This window comes from Cetorhinus maximus, chromosome 18, assembly GCF_964194155.1.
Source record: "Cetorhinus maximus chromosome 18, sCetMax3.hap1.1, whole genome shotgun sequence".
NCBI lineage: Eukaryota > Metazoa > Chordata > Chondrichthyes > Lamniformes > Cetorhinidae > Cetorhinus > Cetorhinus maximus.
Genome location: NC_135896.1, coordinates 13490617 through 13513504, shown reverse-complemented (window position 1 = coordinate 13513504; position 22888 = coordinate 13490617). Strand labels below are relative to the sequence as shown.

At 42.3% G+C, this 22888-nt stretch overlaps 1 protein-coding gene across 1 annotated transcript in view; it reads left to right on the top strand.

The window, feature by feature from the left end:
• Positions 1-20256, top strand: part of LOC144692949 (latent-transforming growth factor beta-binding protein 2-like) — a 662780-nt gene extending 642524 nt beyond the window's left edge. The window contains exons 38-41 of the mRNA XM_078562124.1: positions 2140-2580; positions 12545-12694; positions 13749-14671; positions 14892-20256. Of these exons, the coding sequence (XP_078418250.1) occupies positions 2140-2580; positions 12545-12694; positions 13749-13906 (749 nt within the window). The 3' untranslated portion in view covers positions 13907-14671; positions 14892-20256. The remainder of the gene's footprint in view (positions 1-2139; positions 2581-12544; positions 12695-13748; positions 14672-14891) is intronic.
• Positions 20257-22888: the final 2632 nt, after the last annotated feature.

Sequence of the window (22888 nt, the reverse complement as noted above, 5' to 3'; positions counted from 1 at the left end):
CCCCCCATAACCCTTGATTGCCTTGCAGATCAAATGTCTCTTTAACTCAGCCTTGAATATATTCAATGACCACACCTCCACTGCTTTCTGGGCAAGAGAATTTGAAAATCTAACGACCCCGAGAGAAAAAAAAACTTCCTCATCTCTATCTTAAATGGGAGACCCCTTCCTTTGAAATTGTGTCCCTAGTCCTAGACTTCCCCACAAGGGGAAACATCCTCCCTGCATCCACCCCATCAAGTCCCCTCAAAAGCTTAGATGTTTCAATGAGAGTACCTCTCATTTTCCTAAACTCCAATGAGTATTAGGCATAACCTGCTCAACTTTTCCTCATAAGACAACACTTTCATCCAAGGAATCAGCTGATTGAACTTTCTCTGAACTGCTTCCAATACAATTATATCCCTCCTTAAATAAGGAAACCAATACTGCACACTTTACTCCAGGTGCAGTCTCACTAAGGCCTTTTACAGCTGTGGCAAGACGTCCCTACTGTTATACTCCGTTCCTCTTGCAATAAAGGCTAACATTTCAATTGCCTTCCTAATTGCTGCACAGCATGCTAGCTTTTTGTGATTCATGTACCACAACACCCAGATTTCTCTGTGCCACAGATTGCTGCATTCTCCCTCCATTTAAGTAATATTCTGGTTTTGTATTCTTCCTGCCAAAGTGGACAGCTCATATTTTCCCACATTATGCTCTGCCAAATTTTTGCCCACTCACTTAACTCATCTAAAACCCTTTGCAGACTCTGTATCCTCCTCACAACTTGCTATCTCACCTATATTTGTGCCATCAGCAAATTTAGCTACTATGCACTGGGTCCTTTCATCCAAGTCATTAATATAGATTGTAAGTAGTTGAGGCCCCAACACTGATCCCTGTGGCACATCACTAGTTACAGCTTATCAACCTGAAAACAGCTCATTTATTTTCACTCTCTGCTCCTTTTTAGTTAACCAACCCTCTATCCATGCTAATATGTTGCCCCCGACACCCTGAGCTTGTGTGTGGCACTTTTTCAAATGCATTTTGGAAATCCAAATACACCAGTTTCCCATTATCCACACTGCTTGTTACCTCCTCAAAGAATTCTAATAGTCGAACATGATTTCCCTTTAACAAAATCAAGTTGGCTCTGACTGATTGTATTATGAATTTCTAAATGTCCTGCTATTGCCTCCTTAATAATTAATCAATAATTTTCCCCATGACAGATGTTAGGCTAACTGGCCTACAGTTCCCTGCTTTCTGTCTCTCTTCTTTCTTGAAAAGGGGTGTTACATTTGCAGTTTTCCAAGGGAATTTTGGAAGATTACAACAAATGCATGAGAATGCCGTAGGCCAGTTAGCCTAACATCTGTCATGGGGAAAATTCTTGATTAATTATTAAGGAGGCAATAACAGGACATTTAGAAATTCATAATACAATCAGGCAGAGTCAACTTGATTTAACTCTGAGAGAAGTTCCCATCTGGGCTAGAAGCCAGTGGTGAGTGCCTGAAATTCAAGCCCCAGGTAAGTGGGTGATACATTTGGTTTCTGTAGTCGTCTCAGAGGTTATTGCATTTGAGGAGGAGAGGGGTAGTTTGCGGCTGTGGAAAGCTTTCCCATTGTGGCCTAGTAGAGCACTCCTGGCCCCATAAGAAACGCTCTTAAAAATGAACCTTTTTGGGCCTTTTTTGGTCCGTGTTCTCTACCCGCTGCTTGCACCTGGCTGGAGGCGACAGCAGCTTTTCCCCTCAGCCCACCAATTAAAATTACAGTCAGGTCTCATTAATATCATCAGAACACAACATTCATGTGCAAAGAAGAACCCTCCCTTACCCCACCGGGAGGTTGACCGCTCAGAGTATGTGTGCTGAGAGAAGATTTATATATCACAGGTTGGTCTAAATGTCAAGGCAGGTAATGTATTGATTCAAAGTAAGACTCACAAAAAAAAAGTTGCTAGACAATTTTTATATCCAAGTTATCATAATCGGACTGCATAATGGAACTATCAAATTTTGACAACTAATCAGCCCCAACGATTGTTTGTGTTATCAGAGTAGAAAGGTTTAATGTTTTCTTACTTGTTTTCTTGCTGGCTCGTGTTTTTTTTTATTTACTTATTTTCTTCCTGCATCATTACAGATGATTTTGCACAGCTTTGTAATGTTCCTAGGATATTTGTTGATGAATCAACTGGGCTCCGTGATAGACCTGGCTATGAATATGACCCAGAATCACCATCCTATGGTCAGGATTTCCAACGTGAAATTGGCTCCTATGACAATTATCTTCAGCCTGAATATAGACCCTATGATTCTCAGCCTGACATAGAATATGGACCGGGAGATCCCTATCTTGGACCAAGATATGGACAAGGAGATCCACAACCTGACTCAGGGCATGAACTGAGAGATCCTCATCTTACTCCTCAATATGGTCTGATAGAACCTCAGATTGGTGAAGGATATGGATCAAGAAATCCACAGTCTAGGCCTGAGTATGGCTCTAGAGGATATTCACGCATTCCACAGTACCGTCCTCAAGAACCTGGGAGAACCCCACTGTTTAGTAGCAGTGACAATGGTAAGCTATGATTCAGTTAATTTTTTATTGCAATTAGGCTTTTTCCTGTGAATTAATGGATTGAAATTATAACATCTGCTTTATCCACGAGGAACATGTAAGGCTTTTGGGCAAAAGATAATTCTAGTTCTAGGCCTGTAGATCATTCAATTTACACCTGTAAAATGGCACCTTTGTGCAGGTGCAATTTTACATTGCATGATTATTTTGCTAATGATGTGTTCCATTGTGACTTAGAAGAAGTGAATTTGACCTAATATGAAGGCACTGCCCATACCTTTAATGACCTGGCTTTGTTTCAGTTACATTAGATGTGATTGGATTGGTCAAATGATTTTTTTATATATATTTGTAATGGGATTAGGCAAGGCCATCATTTATAGTCCATTTATGGTCATGGAGAGCCACCTTCTTGAACCACTGCATTCCATGTGATTTAGGTTCACCCACAATGTTGTTAGGGAGAGAGCTCCAGGATTTTGACCCAGTGACGGAGCAGTGTTATATTTCCAAGTCCTGCCCTAATGATGAATTTGCTGTAGCAAATTCTCTTTATCCTTCATCAGGCATGTCACTTATTATTTCTTTTAATTTATTATAGATATTTCATGGGTGGTCATAGTGCCAGCGGAATTCTATTGCACAGTGCACAAGAAGTGTATAGTTGTGGCATTATTTAAACTCTTTCATAGCAACTCACGTAATTAATTTAAATATGCTCCTTTTGCACAGTGCCCTGTGCAGAGAGTGAATCAACATGAGGGCAGGATTTTCAGAAAATGTTAAAAGTCTGGAAATAATTTTTAAATAGCTGTCTGCCTTTCAAAAGGCTGTACATGGAAGTGAAGTGACAATCCAACTGTCAAGGATAGCAAATCCCATGTGGAGATATAAAATATTCTGTGGCACTGTGCTGACACACTGCCTGAAAGGTGCTGAAGTGAATGTGCTGCTGCACAGTTTGAATAATAGGAAGGTTGATATGGTTAGCATATCAGAGCACCATATGGGACATTCCTTTGCGAGGTCCAAATTTGGAGGAGGATCAGTTTATGTGAAGGAAGAAAAGCAAGTTCAGATTTCACACCTGTTTATCCTCATCCCAGAAGTGTCAAGTTCTAATCCATCTGAATATGTCTACACTTCACAAAAGAGGGAGTCACCGAATTATGCTGCTTCCCCTAGCACCACCTTTAGACATCCTATGAGGTTGAACTTAGTATTAAAGTTTATGCCACTGTATCCTTTCAAGCCATGACCAGGAGCAGTGGCTACTTCAGTCATTCTTCTGTGCAGTAAGATCATAAGAAATAGGAGCTGGAGTAGGCTATTTGGTCCACCGACCCTGCTCCATCATTTGATAAGATCATGACTGAACTGATTGTGACCTTAACTCCACTTTCCATCCTGTTCCCAATAACCCTTAATTCCCTTGTCGATCAAAAATCTGTCTAACTCAGCCATGAATATATTCAATGACCCAGCCTCCACTGCTCTCTGGAAGAAAATTCCAAATACTAACAGCCCTCTTGAGAGAAGAAATTCCTCCTCATCTCCATCTTAAATGAGAGGCTCCTTATTCTGAAATTGTGTCCCTTTGTTCTAGATTCCCCCATGAGAGGAAATATCCTCTCAGCGTCTACCCTGATGTACTAAACATTTCACAGAGCCCTTGTTTGTTATTGTTTGCTAGGAAAACACTATCACCACTTTCCTCATTGGAAGCAGGCAGCACCATGAGTGTGCACAGCACTATTGACAGGTGGCAAGTTTCCCAAAACTTGCAGGGAATCGTTGATGGTACACATGGAAGCATCCAGATTCCTAAAAACCAACATTTAGTTCCACTGATATATATGACTCAGACTACAAGAACTGAACACCTGCAAGTTCCCCTCTAAGCCATATACTATCCTGACTTGGAACTGTATCACCGTTCCTTCACTGTCGCTGGATCAAAATCCTGGAACTCCCTTCCTAACCGCACTGTGGGTGTACCTCCACCAGATGAACTGCAGTGGTTCAAAAGGGCTCAGCACCCACTTCCCAAGGTCATTTAGGGAAGGGGAACAAATGCTGGCCTTGTCAGCAATGCTCACATCCTATGAAAGAGTTTTTAAAAAGCTAAATTGTGCACAATGCCTGTTCATAGTCACGAGGCCTTCCTGCCTGGTATCTGGCACTCATCCAGAACTGATCATGATGGCAGGCATCTCCTACCCATATAATGTGTCAAGGTACTTAACCCACCTCAATGTGATTGTAAGCATACAGGCTGCTGGTAGTTTGCACTCATAGAACCATAGAAAAGTTACAGCACAGGAGGAGGCCATTCGGCCCATCTTGTCCGTGCCAGCCCGAGGACACCCAGGTGCCCTTTCTAATCCCACCTTCCTGCACCCGGCCCATAGCCCTGCAGCTCACAGCACTTTAGGCGCAGATCCAAGTACTTCTTAAAAGAGTTTAAAGTTTCTGCCTCTACCACCAACTTGGGCAGCGAATTCCAGACACCCACTACCCTCTGCGTAAAAAAGTTCTTCCTCATGTCCCCCTCTACACCTTCTGCCACTTATCTTGAATCTATGTACCCTGGTTCTAGAATTCTCCATCAAGGGAAACAATTTTATCCTGTCCACTCCATCTATTCCCCTCATAATTTTGTACACCTCAATCAAGTCACCTCTCAGCCTTCTTTGTTCTAAGGAAAATAACCCCAACCTATCCAATCTCTCCTCGTAGCTACACTTTTCTAACCCTGGCAACATTCTTGTAAACCTCCTTTGCTCTCTCTCCAGAGCAATTACGTCCTTCCTGTCATGTGGTGACCAGAACTGCACACAATACTCCAGTTGTGGCCTCACCAGTGTTTTATACAATTCCAACATTATATCCTTACGTTTATATTCTATACCTCTGCCAATGAAGGAGATCATTCCATATGCTTTCTTTACAACCTAGTCTACTTGAACTGCTGCCTTCAGGGACCTGTGTACTTGTACGCCAAGATCCCTCACTTCATCTACCCCTCTTAGTATATTCCCATTTATTTTGTAATCCCTGTAGCTGTTTGACCTCCCTAAACGTATGACCTCACACTTCTCTATGTTAAAATCCATCTGCCACTTTACCGCCCACTCCACCAACCCATCTATATCGTTTTGGAGATTATGGCTATCCTCTACACTATCCACTACTCGGCCAATCTTTGTGTCATCTGCAAATTTCCCAAACGTGCCCCCCACGTTCACGTCCAAATCGTTAATATATAACCAAACAGCAAGGGTCCCAACACCGAGCCCTGTGGAACACCACTTGAGACAACTTTCCATTCGCAAGGGCATCCATCGACCATTACCCTTTGTTTCCTGTCGCAAAGCCAACCTTTTATCCAGTTTGCCACATTACCCTAATGGGCTTTTACTTTCCTGACCAATCTGCCATGTGGGACCTTGTCAAATGCCTTGCTAAAATCCATGTACACAACATCCACTGCACTACCTTCATCAACCCTTCTTGTCACTTCCTCAAAGAATTCAATCAAATTTGTGAGGCAAGACCTTCCTTTAACAAATCCATGCTGACCATCCCTGACTAGTCCATGCCTTTCCACATGACAGTTAATCCTATCTCTCAGGATTGATTCTACTAATTTGCTCACTGCTGATGTAAGACTAACTGGCCTATAATTGTTTGGCATTTCCTTTGATCCCTTTTTAAACAATGGAACTACATTTGCATTTCTCCAGTCCTCCGGTACCTCCCCTGTATCTAGTGAAGATTGGAAAATCATCCTTAGAGCATCTGCTATTTCCTCCCTGACTTCCTTCGCAGCTTCGGAAACAATCCATCTGGCCCTGGCGACTTTTCAACTTTCAAGGATTTCAACCTTTCGAGTACTTCCTCTCTCTTTATGACTATCCCATCCAATATCTCACAGTGTTCCTCCTTGACTACCATATCTACATCTTCCCTTTCCTTTGTAAACACAGAGACAAAATATTCATTCAAAACCCTTCCCACAGCCTCTGCATCTAATCACAAGTTTCCATCTTCATCTCTGATAGGTCGCACTTTTTCCTTAACTAACCTTTTAGCATCAATATATTGGTAAAACATCTTTGGGTTATCTTTAACTTTACTTGCTAATCTTTCTTCATGCTCTCTCTTTGATTTCCTTATTTCCTTTTTTACTTCGTCCCTGCACTTCCTATATTCGTTTAGGCTATCTGCAGTGCTTAGTCCTTTGTGCCTATCGTACGCTTTCTTTTTCTGTTTGATCTTCCTCTGCATTCCTCTAGACAGCCAGGGAGGTCTAGATTTGGCAGTACGACTCTTATTTTTGTAGGGGACATGTCTACTTTGTACAATTGGGATCTCGCTTTTTAGTGCTTCCCACTGGTTTTCCACTGTTTTATCCTCCAGCAGTGCTGTCCAGTCCACCTCAGCCAAGTCCCTTCTCATTTCTGCAAAATTTGCCTTCCCCCAGTTCAAGACTTTTACTCCTGCCTTATCTCTGTCTTTTTCCATGGTAATGCTAAATCTAACTGAATTGTGATCACTGTCCCCGATATGGTCGCCAACTGTCACTTCGCCCACTTGTCCTTCTTTGTTCCCCAAGACTAGGTCTAGAATTGCATCTCCTCTCGTTGGGCTTGTCACTAATTGGTTGAAAAAATTTTCCTGGACACACTGCATGAATTTTTCTCCCTCAGTGCCCCTTATATTGTTTGAATCCCAGTTGATATTAGGATAGTTGAAGTCTCCTACTATTATTGCCCTCTTGTTCTTACAAGCAGAAATTTGCCTACATATTTGTTCTTCTATCTCCCTTTCACTATTTGGGGGTCTGTAGTATACTCCCAGTAGTGTGACTGCCCCTTTTTTATTTCTAAGCTCAATCCATAAAGCCTCGTTTGTTGACCCATTTAGTATATCATCCCTTCTCAAAACTGGAATTGATTATTTAACCATTAGTGCTACCCACCCTCCTTTTTTATCTCCTACTCTATCGTGTCTGAAGACTCTATACCCAGGGATATTTAGCTGCCAGTTTTGCCCCTCCTTTCGCCAGGTCTCTGTTATAGCAATGACATCCTGCTGCCAGGTGTCTACCTGTGCCCTTAACTCATCTATCTTGTTTGTAATACTCCTTGCATTGAAGTATAAACAGTTTAACCCCGTCAATTTCCGTTGCTGGACGCTTTATAAACTTTGCTTCTCCTGTAACTCCATGTCTATCACAACGTCCCTAGCTAATTTTCTACCTCCATTTTTCTGATCTGAATCTGACCTATCTGATCCTATTCCTGGTATCCCATTCCCCCTGCCACACTAGTTTAAATACTCCCCAATAGAACTAGCAAAAGCCCCCACAAGGACACTGGTCCCAGCTCTGCCTGGGTGCAGCCCGTCCGGTTTGTACAATTCCCACCTTCCCTAGAACCGGTCCCAGGGCCTCAAGAATCTGAATCCCTCCTGGCTACACCATCTCTCCAGCCATGTGTTCATTTGGTCTATCCTCTTATTCCTGCTCTCGCTAGCACATGGAACTGGGAGTAATCCTGAGATTACTACATTTGAGGTCCTGCATTTTAATTTATCTCCTAAATCCCTGTACTGAGCTTGCAGGTCCTCATCCCTTAGTTTACCTGTGTCATTGGTACCAATGTGTACCACGACCACTGGCTGCTTACCTTCCCTCCCCAGAATGTCCTGCAGCCGTTCCGTGACATCCCGGACCCTGGCACCAGGGAGGCAACATACCATCCTTGATTCACGTTTGCGGCCACAGAAGTGTCTGTCTGTGCCCCTAACTATTGAATCCCCTATCACTATAGCCCTGCCACTTTTTTTCCTCCCGCCCCTCTGAGCAGCAGAGCCACCCACGGTGCCGTGAACTTGGCTGTTGCTGCTTTCCCCTGAGAGGCCATCTCCCCCAACAGTATCCAAAGCGGTATATCTGTTAGAGAGGGGGGTGACTACAGGGGACTCCTGCACTATCTTTCTGAGTCTTTTACTGTTCCTGATGGTCACCCATTCGCTTTCTGCCTTTGTAATCTTCACCTGCGGTGTGACCACCTCGCTAAACGTGCTATCCACGACTTGCTCAGCATCGCGGATGCTCCACAATGAGTCCATCCGCAGCTCCAGCTCCGAAATCAGGTTAGCTAGAAGCTGCATTTGGACACACCTTCCGCATACATGGTCAACAGGGACCATGTTATAAGCTAAGTTTATGAGGCTCCAACGTTAAGGTAAATTAGGTGATCGCATATATTATGGCTATTGTGGCATACTGGCTCTGAAAGGCAGCTGTCATTCATTGGCAATAATAATAACTTCAGGTACTTTTGCCCAGTGCCCTAGGCTCTCTTACATCTTGCCCCTGTCCCAGAAACCAAGGGTGATGGGCATGAAGGACACAGCCAGTTAAGTCCAATCCTATCTTCCATCAGCGTATTTTTCCTGTAAGGGGCCACTGGACAAACTTTTCCCCTGACTGAGGTAGCTAATAAAGCTCATACTGCGAATTGAACGTCAGACTTCACATTTACTGATGCACCATAAAGACAGCTGTAGGTCTGCTGTAGAGACTTGAGCACAGAATATAGGATGAAGCTTCTGTGTAGTACTACAGGAATGTTTCACTCTCTGAGAGATTGGTCTCTTGGCTACAGTTTTCAACCGAGACACTATCTGTCCTTAAAAGATCCCATACAAAGAAGAGCTGGAGAGTTCTCCAGTTGTCCTGGTTAACATTTATCCATCAGCCAAAACCGCTAAAACAAATTCCCCTGTGACATTTCATTGGTGTTTGTTGGATCTTGCTGGGCGTAGATTCACTGGCACATTTCCTGAGAATAGGTTAGGCCCATGGCCGCATCAAAATTGGGCCTCGAGCATTTAGAAGGGTGAGCTCAAATGCCTGTTGTGCATCCTTGTGCAGTTCATCCAGGAAGCAGGAGATCAACTTTGGTCCACTTCAACATAGACAGGAACCCTCAAGGTGTTCCTGGTAAGTGGGGAGGCAACCAGGAGTGGGGAGGGGGAAGCGATTGTGGGGGGAGAAGGCAAAAAAGAAAAAGAGGGAGAAGATAAAGAGGAGAAAAACATTGAGGAGAGGGGGAAGGGGTTAGCAAGAGGGGAAATGTGATAGGCAGAGGGGGAAGGTGAAAGGAAGAGGGAAGATGATAGGGAGACAGGGGAGGTGATAGGGAGAGGGGGGAGGTGATAGGGAGTGGGAAGATAATAGGGAGAGGGGGAAGGTGATAGGGAGAGGGGGAAGATGATAGGGAGAAATGGAAGATGAAAGGGAGGCGATAAGAAGATGCTAGGGAGAGGAGAAGATGATAGAGAGGGGTGAAGGGGTTAGGGAGTAGGGAAGGTGATAGGAAGATGGGGAAGGCAATTGGGAGAGGAGGAAGGTGGTATGAAAAAGGGGAAAAGATCAGGAGGGAGAGAAAGGTGATTGGGATGTGGTAGAAGGGAGAGGCTGGGAGGGGTTGGAAGGTAATTGGGAAGGGGTGCAAGATGATTAGGAGAGATCTAGAGGTGCGCTGCAGGGAAAGAAAACTTTCTGGAGGGGATCCTGAAAACCAGAAGGGGTCTTTGGAATTGCTGTGGAGACCAGAGGGGCAATTCTGCTTATCCTAACTCCACAGGAAAGGCTTTTTTAAAACAGCCTTTCACTGGCAGCATTGGTGCATTAGGGTGGGGTGGGGTGAGGTGGGTAGTACTGAAGAATCCTGAGTGATGTTGGCCTGACATCTGCCCTGCCATCAATTATGAATGTTCAGAATAGTTCCTTTAATAGGCAGTAGGCCCCTATCAACATCCTGGGGGTTAACATTGACCAGAAATTGAACTGGACTGTGGCTACAAGAGAAGGTCAGAGGCTAGGAATCCTGCGGCGAGTAACTCACCTCCTGACTCCCCAAAGCCTGTCCACCATCTACAAGGCACAAGTCAGGAGTGTGATGGAATACACTCCACTTGCTTGGATGAGTGCAGCTCCAATAACACTCAAGAAGCTTGACATCTTCCAGGACAAAGCAGCCCGCTTGATTGGCACCCCTTCCACAAACATTCACTCCCTCCACCCCCGACGAACAGTGGCAGCAGTGTGCACCATCTACTAGATGCACTGCAGGAATTCACCAAGGCTCTTTTGACAGCACCTTCCAAACCCACAACTGCTACTATCTAGAAGGACAAGGGCAGAAGATAGATGGGAACACCACCACCTGGAAGTTCCCCTCCAAGCCACTCACCATCCTGACTTGGGAATATATCACCGTTCCTTCACTGTCGCTGGGTCAAAATCATGGAACTCCCTCCTTAACAGCACTGTGGGTGTACCTACACCATGTGGACTGCAGTGGTTTAAGAAGGCAGCTTACCATCACTTCTCAAAGGCAATTAGGGATGGGCAATAAATGATGGCCTAGCCAGTGGCACCCACATCCTGTAAATGAATAAAAAATGTATTACATACTCAAAGAACAATCACGTGTTTTTGATCTCTGCTTTAGACACTTTTGAAATACGTTTAGCAATGGGATTAATGCCTGCTAAATTGGTATGCTTTGAAAAGAAAAAACTTCACTCCGAATTTCTGACCCGCCCTCACCAAGTTCTTTAACAATTTATTTGATGTAATTCATTCTTTCTACCACTAGATGCCACTTTAAACTAACATTTCTTCTCAATGTAAAGAAGTATTCTAATATAGTGGATGCAACAAAAATAAATGCTGCAGTTTTCTTTGATATAATACAATCAGCATACTGTGTCAAAGCAGGAACATTACATGGAAAATTTTCAGAATTGTTTTCAACCTTTATATCAGCATTATTTCTAAGGACATTACATTCAAGATACTCCTTTCAGTACTAGTTATTTCCAAATGTTCCATTATTATTGAATAAAAGATGCCAACAGGAAAGGACAATTTGTTTTATCAATTATGGAAAATAGTTTGATTATGGAGAAAACATATTGGCTCAGATCTTCCAGTCCCGAGATCGTCTACCCACCTTGCACCCTACCGACCTGTCACCCTACCCACCTACCACCTCACCCACCTTACCACCCTATCCATTCACTCATTCATCCACTCACCCACTCACTAATGTTCAAACTTCGAGCCTTCCATACAGCAGCTAGTGCCATAAAAAGGGGACGTGTCCTGTCTTCTCCCTTCTCCCACCATCCTCCCCACCCACCAATGCTACAGAGCTGAGATGGAGTTCTCCAAGGGATGCTGCGCTCCGCATTTCTAAAGAAGCCTGGCTCGGAAGACCCAGTAAGAAATGCGGAGCAATATTGGGGAATGGAAAAGTTCGAGCATAGCGACAATCCAACGATGACTGCCGCTTCGCAGAATATCTGGGCCCATGTCTCGTAACTTTTCTGCGCCAATTGGCAAACCGTGGTCCTAGTATGGATGCGAAAAGAGAGTCTAAAGATAAAACCAACCATCATGAAGATTTTAATGTTGGAAAATTGGGGTAATACAGATGGGGAAGACCTTCGAATGTGAAGTAGACCAAATTTAAATTTAATGCGTTATGAGCTGTTTGGGATGAGGAAGTAAGCAGCAGGTAACTACAGAGGAAGTGACAGACATAAAGTTAGGAGATGGTTCCCTCAAAATATACAGGGTATGTAAGTGACAATGGGAACAGAACATACAATTGTAATTATTAAATCTGTTAATGTTTCCTCAATTTCAAATATTTTACAGATTTTTCAAAATATAACAGCCAGGTTTTTGTCCTATCTCTTGTCAATGAACATAGCCATAGTGCCTCAATGGGATGTTGTAGCTGAATTCAGCAGTTGGGCTGGATTGCAAGGCAGAACTCAGTGGGAGCTGGTATTGTCAGTTCAAAGATTGTACTAGGAATGCCTGAAGCTATCCTAGTTGTATGTTCGTTGGCACTATTTGATCTTATTTTCTCAGATCGTTCCAGTAGTTTTGAAGGCTTACAAGCAGAAGAGTGTGGAATTCTGAATGGCTGTGAAAATGGGCGATGTGTTCGAGTGGAGGAAGGATACACCTGTGATTGTTTTGATGGGTTTGAGCTTGATATGACAAAAATGACTTGTGTAGGTGAGTGAACTTTTGCTTCTGTATATCATTTTCTTCCTACTTCCCCTTCTTTCTTACTCTGCTACCCCTGACCTCTTTCTGTTGGTATTCTCTATGGTATTTATCAGTTCTGCTTTCTGATTTATCATTCCTCCCAAATAGAACTAGCTCTCTCGTTAGTACCGTTGCTAACACTACCCCATGAGCGAATCCAGTTTTCTTCAGCTGTAGGGTCCCCTTGCAGAAGGTGACAATCTGAGCAAAAAGAAGCTAAGTGGATTAAGAAGCTGCTGCACTGAACAAATGGGGCCTAAGAAATTTTTTTGTGGTACAGGGCTGAAAAGGGTTGTAAACCTATGTTCTAACACTGCTGGCATATCTGTTTTTATAGTTGACTAGAAACTATCAGAGTAAACCCTAATTATCTATCTAGATTAGATTTTAGCCCATACCGTCTAAGTCAAAGGAGTCTATCTCACTGCATTACCCAGCAAATTAATTGTTAAAATGAGTTACACTGTTGATTAATCTCGGCATTGAAAAAAATACAGAGGCAGTACAAAGTGCAAGAAACATACAATTGGTTGTGACTAATAGACTGTGTGAAGCCGTTAATCTCTGTATCGATAGGGTTGAGAGAATTGACATCAGCATCCCTAGATTAGAGAGGATGCAGGGTTTTTCTCCTCGTGATCATATATGGGTATGAGGTGAGGACAAGATACACCTTAACCTGTTCAGTTCTTGAAGTCAAATAGCAGACAACACTCTCTCCAAGGATACTCATAGCAGGAAGTGCCCAATATTTCAGGAGCTAAAGGGGGGAAATTGATGGAATATAAAATAAGTGCAGCCCATAAAAATGCCACTCCATAGTAACTAAAACATTATAGCCGCAACAAAATTATGGAATACAGAGGTGAGGCAGGAAAGTGGAGTTGAGGTAAAGTCAATGATCTAATTGAATGGTGGAGCAAGCTGGAGAGGCCTTATGGTCTGCTCCTGCTGTTATTTCTTAGGTGCAAATGATTTTTCAATTAGTTGAAATTACTCTCTCCTGTTTACTGCATTTCAGATATTAATGAATGTGAGGATCTGAGTGACAGCATACTCTGCAGAAATGCAAGCTGTGAGAACACAGAGGGATCATTTAAGTGCATCTGTTTACCAGGCTACATGCTTTCCCAATATCCTAATGACTGCATACCGGAAACAGAAGCTGGACATCACTAAGAACTGTCACCTGGCAAGGGATAAGGAAGCACTTGTTGATTTATTTTAAGGAAAATACATGTTTACTCTGCTTGGGATTATCAATTTGGTTATATGAGTGAGAGTAAATGCTCAGTGATACGCTAGGACTCTACCAATCCACCAATCCCGCATCAATATCTACAATTTATGTCTATGACTTTTAAAAAAGTGTTGATTAAATTTGCGATTGTTTCATTTGGAAAAATAATAGAGGCAATACAAAGTGCAAGTAACATACAATAGATTGAGACTAACAGACTGTGTGAAGCTATTATGTTACTTGAAGGCCTCCTAAATAGCTTTGAAATAATTGACACCAAGATAGTGATAAACATAATTTGCTTAAGCAAAAGATAAAATGAAGTAAGTTGTCTCTTATTACACACTGCTATGAAGTATTTGTTGTTTTAAACAGGATGAAAAATAGTTAGGATAGGCTCACATGCATATTGTAACTAAAATAAAACATTTTCTATTTTAAAACAGCTGCTGTGCATTTTGATGTAGGTTTTCAAATGACCTATAATTAGGTGTTCATGTTCAAAGTCCTCATGATCAGTTGGAAAAATTATAGTGCAATACTGCTATTCTGCTGCTAGATATCCCTGCTCACTCTTCCGTCTTGTATTAATGTCACAGAGTACAGCTACTAATGACGCAAAAGTTACTGAAGCCAATTTTGACCTTTGAGGCATGCCAGCCAGACAAGAGAACCTGCAGTGACAGGTCACCCATCATTTTGAGGCACTGACCATGATTTTGAGACACTGACCATGATTTTGAGACACTGACCATGATTTTGAGGCACTGGTCATGATTTTGAGGCACTGGCCATGATTTTGAGGCACTGGCCATGATTTTGAGGCACTGGCCATCATTTTGAGACACTGACCATGATTTTGAGGCACTGGTCATGATTTTGAGGCACTGGTCATGATTTTGAGGCACTGGCCATGATTTTGAGGCACTGGCCATGATTTTGAGGCACTGGTCATGATTTTGAGGCACTGGCCTCATTCATTGGGCCAGCAAGCAGCTGGGTAGGATGGTGATTGAGGAAGCCAATCCCAGATTTTGTAGGGCCTGAATTTTACACTGAGCCATGGCTTGGCCTCTAACCCTTTTATCGTCATTGGCAATGATTGGAGCATGCACAGCACAAGCTTAGCCATTTCCAACTGAGATTTGCATATTTAAATGAGCATGAAAAAGGTGGATAGTGTGGATGCCCAGTGGTAGACCTTTTTAAAACAACACCAGCCACATCATGGGTGTTAAATGGGCTGTAAAGCTATCAATTGCATTTTAAGGCCGTTAATGCCAGGTGTAGCAAACGAAAACATGTCATATTACCACTTGGAGTATGAGCAGAGACTTGATTGTTGTCTCTGGCTATATGTGATAGTGATTTGGAAGCATTCCTGTAAGCTGTTACCACTATAACAGACTAATTTCCCATGTGTTGATAAGAATATGCCAGTGGGATTGTATTATCAACCCTTGTTTATAGTTTTCAGTTCCTTTCCACTGAAAACCATATCCTAGAAATAACACTGTGCAATATTGCATCAAACCACTGGCCATGTTTGTATGAAATTATCTTGTCCGGCGTTTAACCTATTTATTTTAAATGGGTAATGTTTATTAAAACAGCACACAAAGTAATTTCATGAAAGCGCATGAAACATTCCAATGTTAATATTGAATAACATAATTTCTGAGCTCATCTCTTTAAATTTACAAATATTTCCTTTTATTCTTAGTTTCTGCCTATTTTCCTTTCTTAAAAACTTAAGCTATCATTGCATGGTCATTACCAGTTAGATGCATGTGTTCACAACTCCCTTTAGATAACGTGAGCAACATTTTTCAATGAATTGTAATAACTCTCAATGAAAAAAGTGATGACTGATTTCATGATGTAATAAAAGCTACAATACAAGGATAATTTTAGAAATATGCACCCAAGGCGCACAAATTAACGCTGACAGGCGCATCTACTGGGAATTCAGGCAGTATAGTTTTTCCAAATATTAATTTTAACAGTTGGAAAGTCAAAGAAGTTTGACTTCCAATGTACGTTGACAGTCAGTAAACCTCCACACCAGGAATGCAAATTCAGAACAGTTATCCTTATTTGAGTCAAGACTCCGTTACTCTTGCTTCCTGTTCATAAACTTGGAAGGGGAGGGAAGGACAATTAAAAGTAATAATACACGTAGTGTAAATGTATGAAAGGAACTAACTTTGTAACGCTAAGATTAATGTTTCACTGCAATCAGAGAAGTTGCTGAGTTGTGTATGGTTGCCAAGCTCTGATATCAAAATAGATCATTCTTTTTGCTAACCTGGTTACATCTTAATAACTTCCTTTTGAATTCCAGTTGGCAATGACATTATAAAGAAAATACAGATTAAATTTTACAAGTGTAATGTCACCTATTTACAAAGTCAAGTGTTTTTGAAATTTCAAACTCCATTTTTTGGTTAATGTAATTATACATAATAATAATTATGTAGGTGAAAAGTTTCAATTAATGTAGGGTTGAGTTATAGATTTTAGCAAAGACTATACAAATAAAAACGGTGTTTTGACTGGCCTCATTAAATGTGTATAGATCCCATTGTAGAGTCAGATGATAGGCAGGTGGATTTCTAGAGCCCTAGATCAACATGAAGTGTATCTCACAGCAGCAGCGTAAAGAAATTGCTGGAACTATATTTTCTTGGGGTCAGCCTGAATTTCAATGGCTGCCTGCTCAATGCAACACATGGGCAACATTCAGTTTGTATTAGAAGTTGGGATCTTGCTGGGATCCTGCCACACAGTGCTAATCAACAACTGCATATTGCTCTCTACCATTTCCAGACAGAAAACGTGCACTAATTAATGATCTAGTGTTTACTTATATTCAAGGTTCACTGTGTCACATTCTGTGTTCCATCTGCTATCCTTTATGTGTCTTTCCCAAACCAGCGTCATCAGGGTATATCTGTGTATTCATAAATGAAGTAAGTGGCATTCTGGAGCTCTTCTTCCATACAATGACCTTACTTTTTCCAGACTTTCTTTCTGTGATGAAGGACTTCTGGACTGAAATTCTGAAGTAAAAGAAGAATTCAGATAAGGCCTTAACCTAATTGTGACTAAATTCTCAAAACATGCCATCCACAGAAATTATAGTCAATAGCTTTAGCCTGGATTTTTGCCAAATTAAGGAGTATGTCAATTGGTTTATTCATTGAAACTTATCGGAAAGTGAATCCACTAAATCTCTGAAGAATAAAAGTGCATTTAAAGCAGGTCATTAATTAAAACTGGAATCTTCTAAAGTTTAGATTTCTGAAGATGTGTCTGAAATGGTATCATCCATGGCCTCAGTTTCCACTATTCATATGATAAGATGATAGAAACATATGATGCAGTATTGGCTGCTGCTATTGTCCTCAACTAATTTGGTTACATGTACTTAGCACCTTGAGTTAGTCAATGTTCTATGCACTGTATTTGCAATTGTTGATAAAGAACCAATTTAAAAGAAAACTTTGAAATTTCTTTACACAATGCCACCAGAGGAAAGTTCTAACTAGAACAAAAATTACTGAAGACTGTTCATAAGTTGAATCAATCATAACCTTCACATTATCTATTCAACGTTTGAGGACACCCAATGGAAAATTTCATGTAATGAGAAGGGAGTAACTCAAATTTGCAAAAACATAGGATGTATATTATTTTGAGTAGTTCAAAATTGGATTTTAGTACAGAATCATTACTTGGCAGTTTTCTTTTTAAAGGATGCTAGTAGTTTATGGATGCACTTTAATTTTATTATTACTTTGCTTTGAAAATTTACCTCAATTGCCTTGAACATGAATTCACTTTTTGTCCTCACCAACTTTTACCCCTCAGTCCTCTGTTGAAACTATTGAGTCGGCGTTGGCTCTGATTCCAAGCACTATACATAGTTGAGGTAGTCATTTTTCATGTTTAAACCTCTATGCTGGCAAGCTATTCAATGATGAGGCACCACAGTTTAGCCTGCTTCAGCCATCACCCAATGAACTTCCAGCAGATGCTGCTGGATATAGAGTGAAACTCTGGTCACTTTCCACTGCCAAATCCAGGGGCTCTGATGCCAAATTCAGAGCTCCCGCTACTTTCCCTGCTGAGTTCAGTTAATGCAGCATGGAAATGGCATCAAATCTGGAACAAATATTGTCCAGCAGCTCACTGAATAATTTTGCTGAGTCACTGGTGGAGCCAAATTATTCTTCTAAAAGTTACAATACGATTTTCTACATAATTGTGATAACATATAATTTAAGGAGCATATTGATATGTACAAAATTAATGCACACACCTGTATGACAAATGAACTGTCTGCATAGTTTCTTAAAGAGCACAGCCTGTAAATTAATCTATATTCAAATCCAAAAGTCTTGCACATAACATGAATATGTTGTGAATCCTCCCCCAGGTCTAACCAATACTAAACAAAGGGCAGGTAAATTATTGAAAATCTCAAGTGAAGAAAACATATGATTTTTTTTCCTGTGCGTGTGTGTGTGCGCGTGTGTGTTTGTGTGTGTGTATTTTTTTTTGTAGTTAATAATAAGCTCTGGTAACCCTTGTAAATCATACTTGCTACTAAAACATCTGTAAAGCTACAACACCTGATTCCTGTATATGTTTTGTGGATACAAGTACCATTCTCAAAAATAAATGACCATATGTTTTGTACAGATTTATATACAAAATGCAATGTATTTAATGTTTTAGGCAAGATAAATGTTAGTTATTTAGTAATAACATTGTAATTGTTTTCAGTTCAGACTTTATTCTCTTTACAAGTGATCTGGCTATAAATTCTAATATCTCATGCTGAAAATTTGAAATGCTAAGTGCCTTAGCCATATTTCATTTTACTTTTGTTTACTGTTGCAAAATGTAATTTTTAGAAAGCATTTTCTACACTGTACCATATAAAGTGCAAAATCTCTGCCCTGTGGAGCAGTTTTGGGTATTTGTTAGAGATCAACCAATACCACATATTTCTCACTGTCACCATGGGTTGAGACTAAAGTGGTCATTTTCCAACCTCGTACTGCTTTAAACTAATGAACAGAAAACTCCGAGCAATGTGTATCTGAATTCTTCTGATGCACCATTAGGGAATGAAGAAAAATGACTCAATTATCCATACAGTTGGAACCACTTCCAATGACTTGTGTGAGGATTTTAATTGTTCTCTAGTATATTCATTGTAAAAGAATTGCACCATGATTCATTTGGTTATTCTGTTTTAATCTCAAAACTACAGTATTTAGACTATAGGTTATTCTTATTAACACTGCTCATTATTCTACTGGTATATTAAATGGATCTTTAAAATATTTACGGTACATTGGTCTAATTATTATGAAGTTTGCACTGAGATTTGACTTTATTGGTACTTTGTGCAACCTGAAGACCAAGTGCAAAAACAAGCTCATCCTTTTTGAGCAGGGAATCATTTGCTTTAATAATCCCTTCTCATTCAGTATCTTTACTGTCAGTCTGGTAACCTGGGATCTGGTATTGGTTGATTTATGGCATTTATAACTATTTATCAGTTGTCATGCAAACTACAAATGCTGAACAAAGCCTATAAGTCTGCATTATTTGAAAAATAAAAACAGCTGCTAATAAGTACTTGTTGTTTTCCCAGATATTTTCCAGCAACAGTGAAATTCTCCTCCCACCCATTCCCCACATCTGGAATTTTGAAACAAATGTGTAGAGAAAACAAAATTGTAAACTTATTTGAAATCAGAGAAAATTTGTTTGATCCTGGTTTCTGTACTGATATATAAAATACTTCAAAATATATTTTAAAATTAGGCAAATCAAATATAGGAAGCAAATGACTTATTTGCTTGAATAACATACCAGAGGTGGTGTGGGAATCAGTGCTTGCCAGAGAAAGTGCTGGATATTCTCCAGAGCTTCCAATATCTTGCTGGCTCAGTTGATAAAGGACACGTTTGCTGCTGCTCACGATGACTGCAGTACCAGATTTTCTCATGAGGTGGTGTGCTGCTTCCTCGAGAAATGCCACTTACAGGCATTAGCTAGAACCTGATTCAACCTGTCATTCATGTCTTCTAATTTGTTCCAGTCATTGTATCAAACATTCCATTGTCTAGTCACTTGTTATGGGTTGACACTGCCTATAGACAGTATCACTGTTCTGAAAATAGAGCTGTTGTCTAGAAAGTCAACCACTCCAACAGACATGAATTTATCATTTTCATCCTTGGAAATAAAACTGGTTGTAACTCCATAATGTTCTCTGTCTTTCTTTTGCATGCAGTTTTTTTTCTTTGGCAATTTATACTGTAGTAATTATAGATTTTACATACATGGTTTAAAAAATTTTCTCATCCATAGTGAAATTCTTGGACCAGAAATCCATGGCCCATCCAGGATATTCCAGCCAGAATTACAGCCTGGCCTATGAGTTATGCATGGCCTTTGTTGGGGGGCAGGGTGCGGGGTCGGAGAGGAGGGTGGGGTGTTGGTGGGTGGTGCAGACCCTTTTCCCATCCTAAGCAAGGACATTTACAAAGGATGTTCTTTCCTCCTGAGCCTGGAAATGTCAACAAATGTAGGAATTATCAGCCAGTATATACAGAATGGTAATTGTGGGACTCATGAGTCCATGGACTGAATTTTCTGGTGGTGGGTGGGGGTGGAGCGGGCACGTGTGGGCGGGTGTGGACCCGATCGCTGCCCGCGATCAGGTTCGTGTTGCCATTTTACACGGGCGGGCCCGACTCCCGAGGATAGCGGCTTTGCAAGCCTGCTCAATGTCAAGTGGAAGGGCTTACCAGAGGGCTCCTGGTGAGCAGGCCAGTCCGGAGGGTAGGGCAGCAGAGCAGGCGAGGCTGGAAGGTATGGCAGCGGGACAGGCCAGGCCGTGTGCCCCTTGTTTCATGGATGACTGCCTTGCTGCCCTCCTCGAGGCGGCGGCAGCATGGTGGGAGGTGCTGGTTCCCTAGGATGGGAGGAGGCCCCCCCACATGACGAAACGTGCCTGGGAGGAGGTGGTGAGCTCCCGTGACGTGGTGCAGCGCACCTGGATCCAGTGTCACAAGCGCTTCAACGACTTGTTGTGCTCTGGCAGGGTGAGTACCATGTTGGCATTGGTCATGTGACACGATCTGGGGGGTACCGGAGTGCGCCCCTTGAGCACTCCAGGCATCAGAAGCGCATCTTGAGAAGGCCAATGGTTCTCTCCACCACAGCCCCTGTGGAGGCATGGCTCCTATTATGCCACTGCTCAGCTTCTGTACTTGGATGGCGGAGAGGTGTCATGAGCCACCTTCTGAGGGGATACCCCTTGTCACCCAGCAGCCATCCATCAAGCCAGGCTGGAGCACTGAAGAGCCCCGGAACCTGGGAGTGTCTGAGGATGTAGGCATCGTGAGAGCTGCCTTGCACAGACTTGTAGAATCTGCATCCTGTGATCACATACTATCTACACGTACATGGAGTGGAAACCCTGTTGACGAAGGCACCGGGCTCACCTGCTGGTGCTTTGATGGCCACATGTGTACAGTCTATTGCACCCTGGATGCGGGGGAAGCCAATAATAGCCGCGAAGCCTCTGGCTCGCTGTGTCTGGCTTGCCTGGTCCCAACGGTAGTGAATGAAGGTCAATGCATGGCTGAACAGAGCGTCTGTAACCTGCTTGACACAAATGTGCACAGCTGATTGGGAGACACCGCAAAAATCATCCACTGACCCCTGGAAGGAGCCAGAGGCATAGAAGCTGAGGGCAGCTGTGACCTTCAGAGCCACTGGCATGGGGTGTCCACCCACACAGTTAGCAGAGATCTCAGGCCCAATCATCTGACAGATGTAGTTGACTGTCTCCCTTAAGAGACGGAGCCTCCTTCGGCAGTGCACCTGAGACATATTGAGGTAGCTGCTTCGCCGCCTGTATACACTGGCAGCTCCTTCTGCCTTGGACAACCTTTTGGCCCTGTGCCCCTTGTGTCTGCGCCTGTCCTCCCAAAGGTGGCTCCCCTGGAGGCTGAATGTGCACTCCTAGCCTCCTCCCCCTTCTAGCCCTCCCTTCCTCCTCAGAGGAGCTGCCTCCAGTGGACAGTTCAGCTCCCATGCCCAAGCTAAGAGAAGGCTTCCTGAAACCTGCAGGCCCAGAAACGATTACTCAGTGCAGAGTGCTGACCTGAAAGTTAAGAGTCCAGAAAAAGCAGCTGGTATGTGTTTTGAAGGACTGCAGATCACACAGGCAAGTTTCAAAAACTTTCAGAAATAGATGCTTGACTGTGCACATTCACGACCCCAGGGAGCCCTCTTATCATGTCCGTGGATGCAGTTAATACAAATGTGTCCTACCCGCCTGCCCATTGCGCCCGTGCACCGAGCTGAAGATTGCACGGGCACCAAAAAATCGGCTTCGATTGGTGCCTCAAGGGCCTTAACTGGCCCATTAATTAATGGCAGGCGTGCATCGGACATCATCGCGCGCCCACCCAGCGAAATATTGTGATGGCGCGTGGTGACATTGGGACACTTGCCCGACATCACCGTGCATCATTTTACACGCAGACGTGCGGGGTCCGCCCCCACACACCAAAGGGAAAATTCAGCCCCATGTCTGGGATGCAGTTTGAACCTCAAAGATCTTTGTCAGCCTTACTATTGTTTTGGTCCCTTTCGAAAATGAGGGAAGTGCCAAAAGTTGACTGATATTCTCAATCAGGAGGGACTCCAAGTAACTTTTCCTGAAGCAGACAAACTCTGATCAGGATTCCTGCACCAACACAGGCCCTATATGGTCCCCAAGTGGTGTGAACTTTTTTGGTTCATTCTCTACATTGCTTCATCAAATTACCTAATGCAACTAATTGTACAAAATTCTCTGTTAATTTATTTATTTTGGCGTTGAC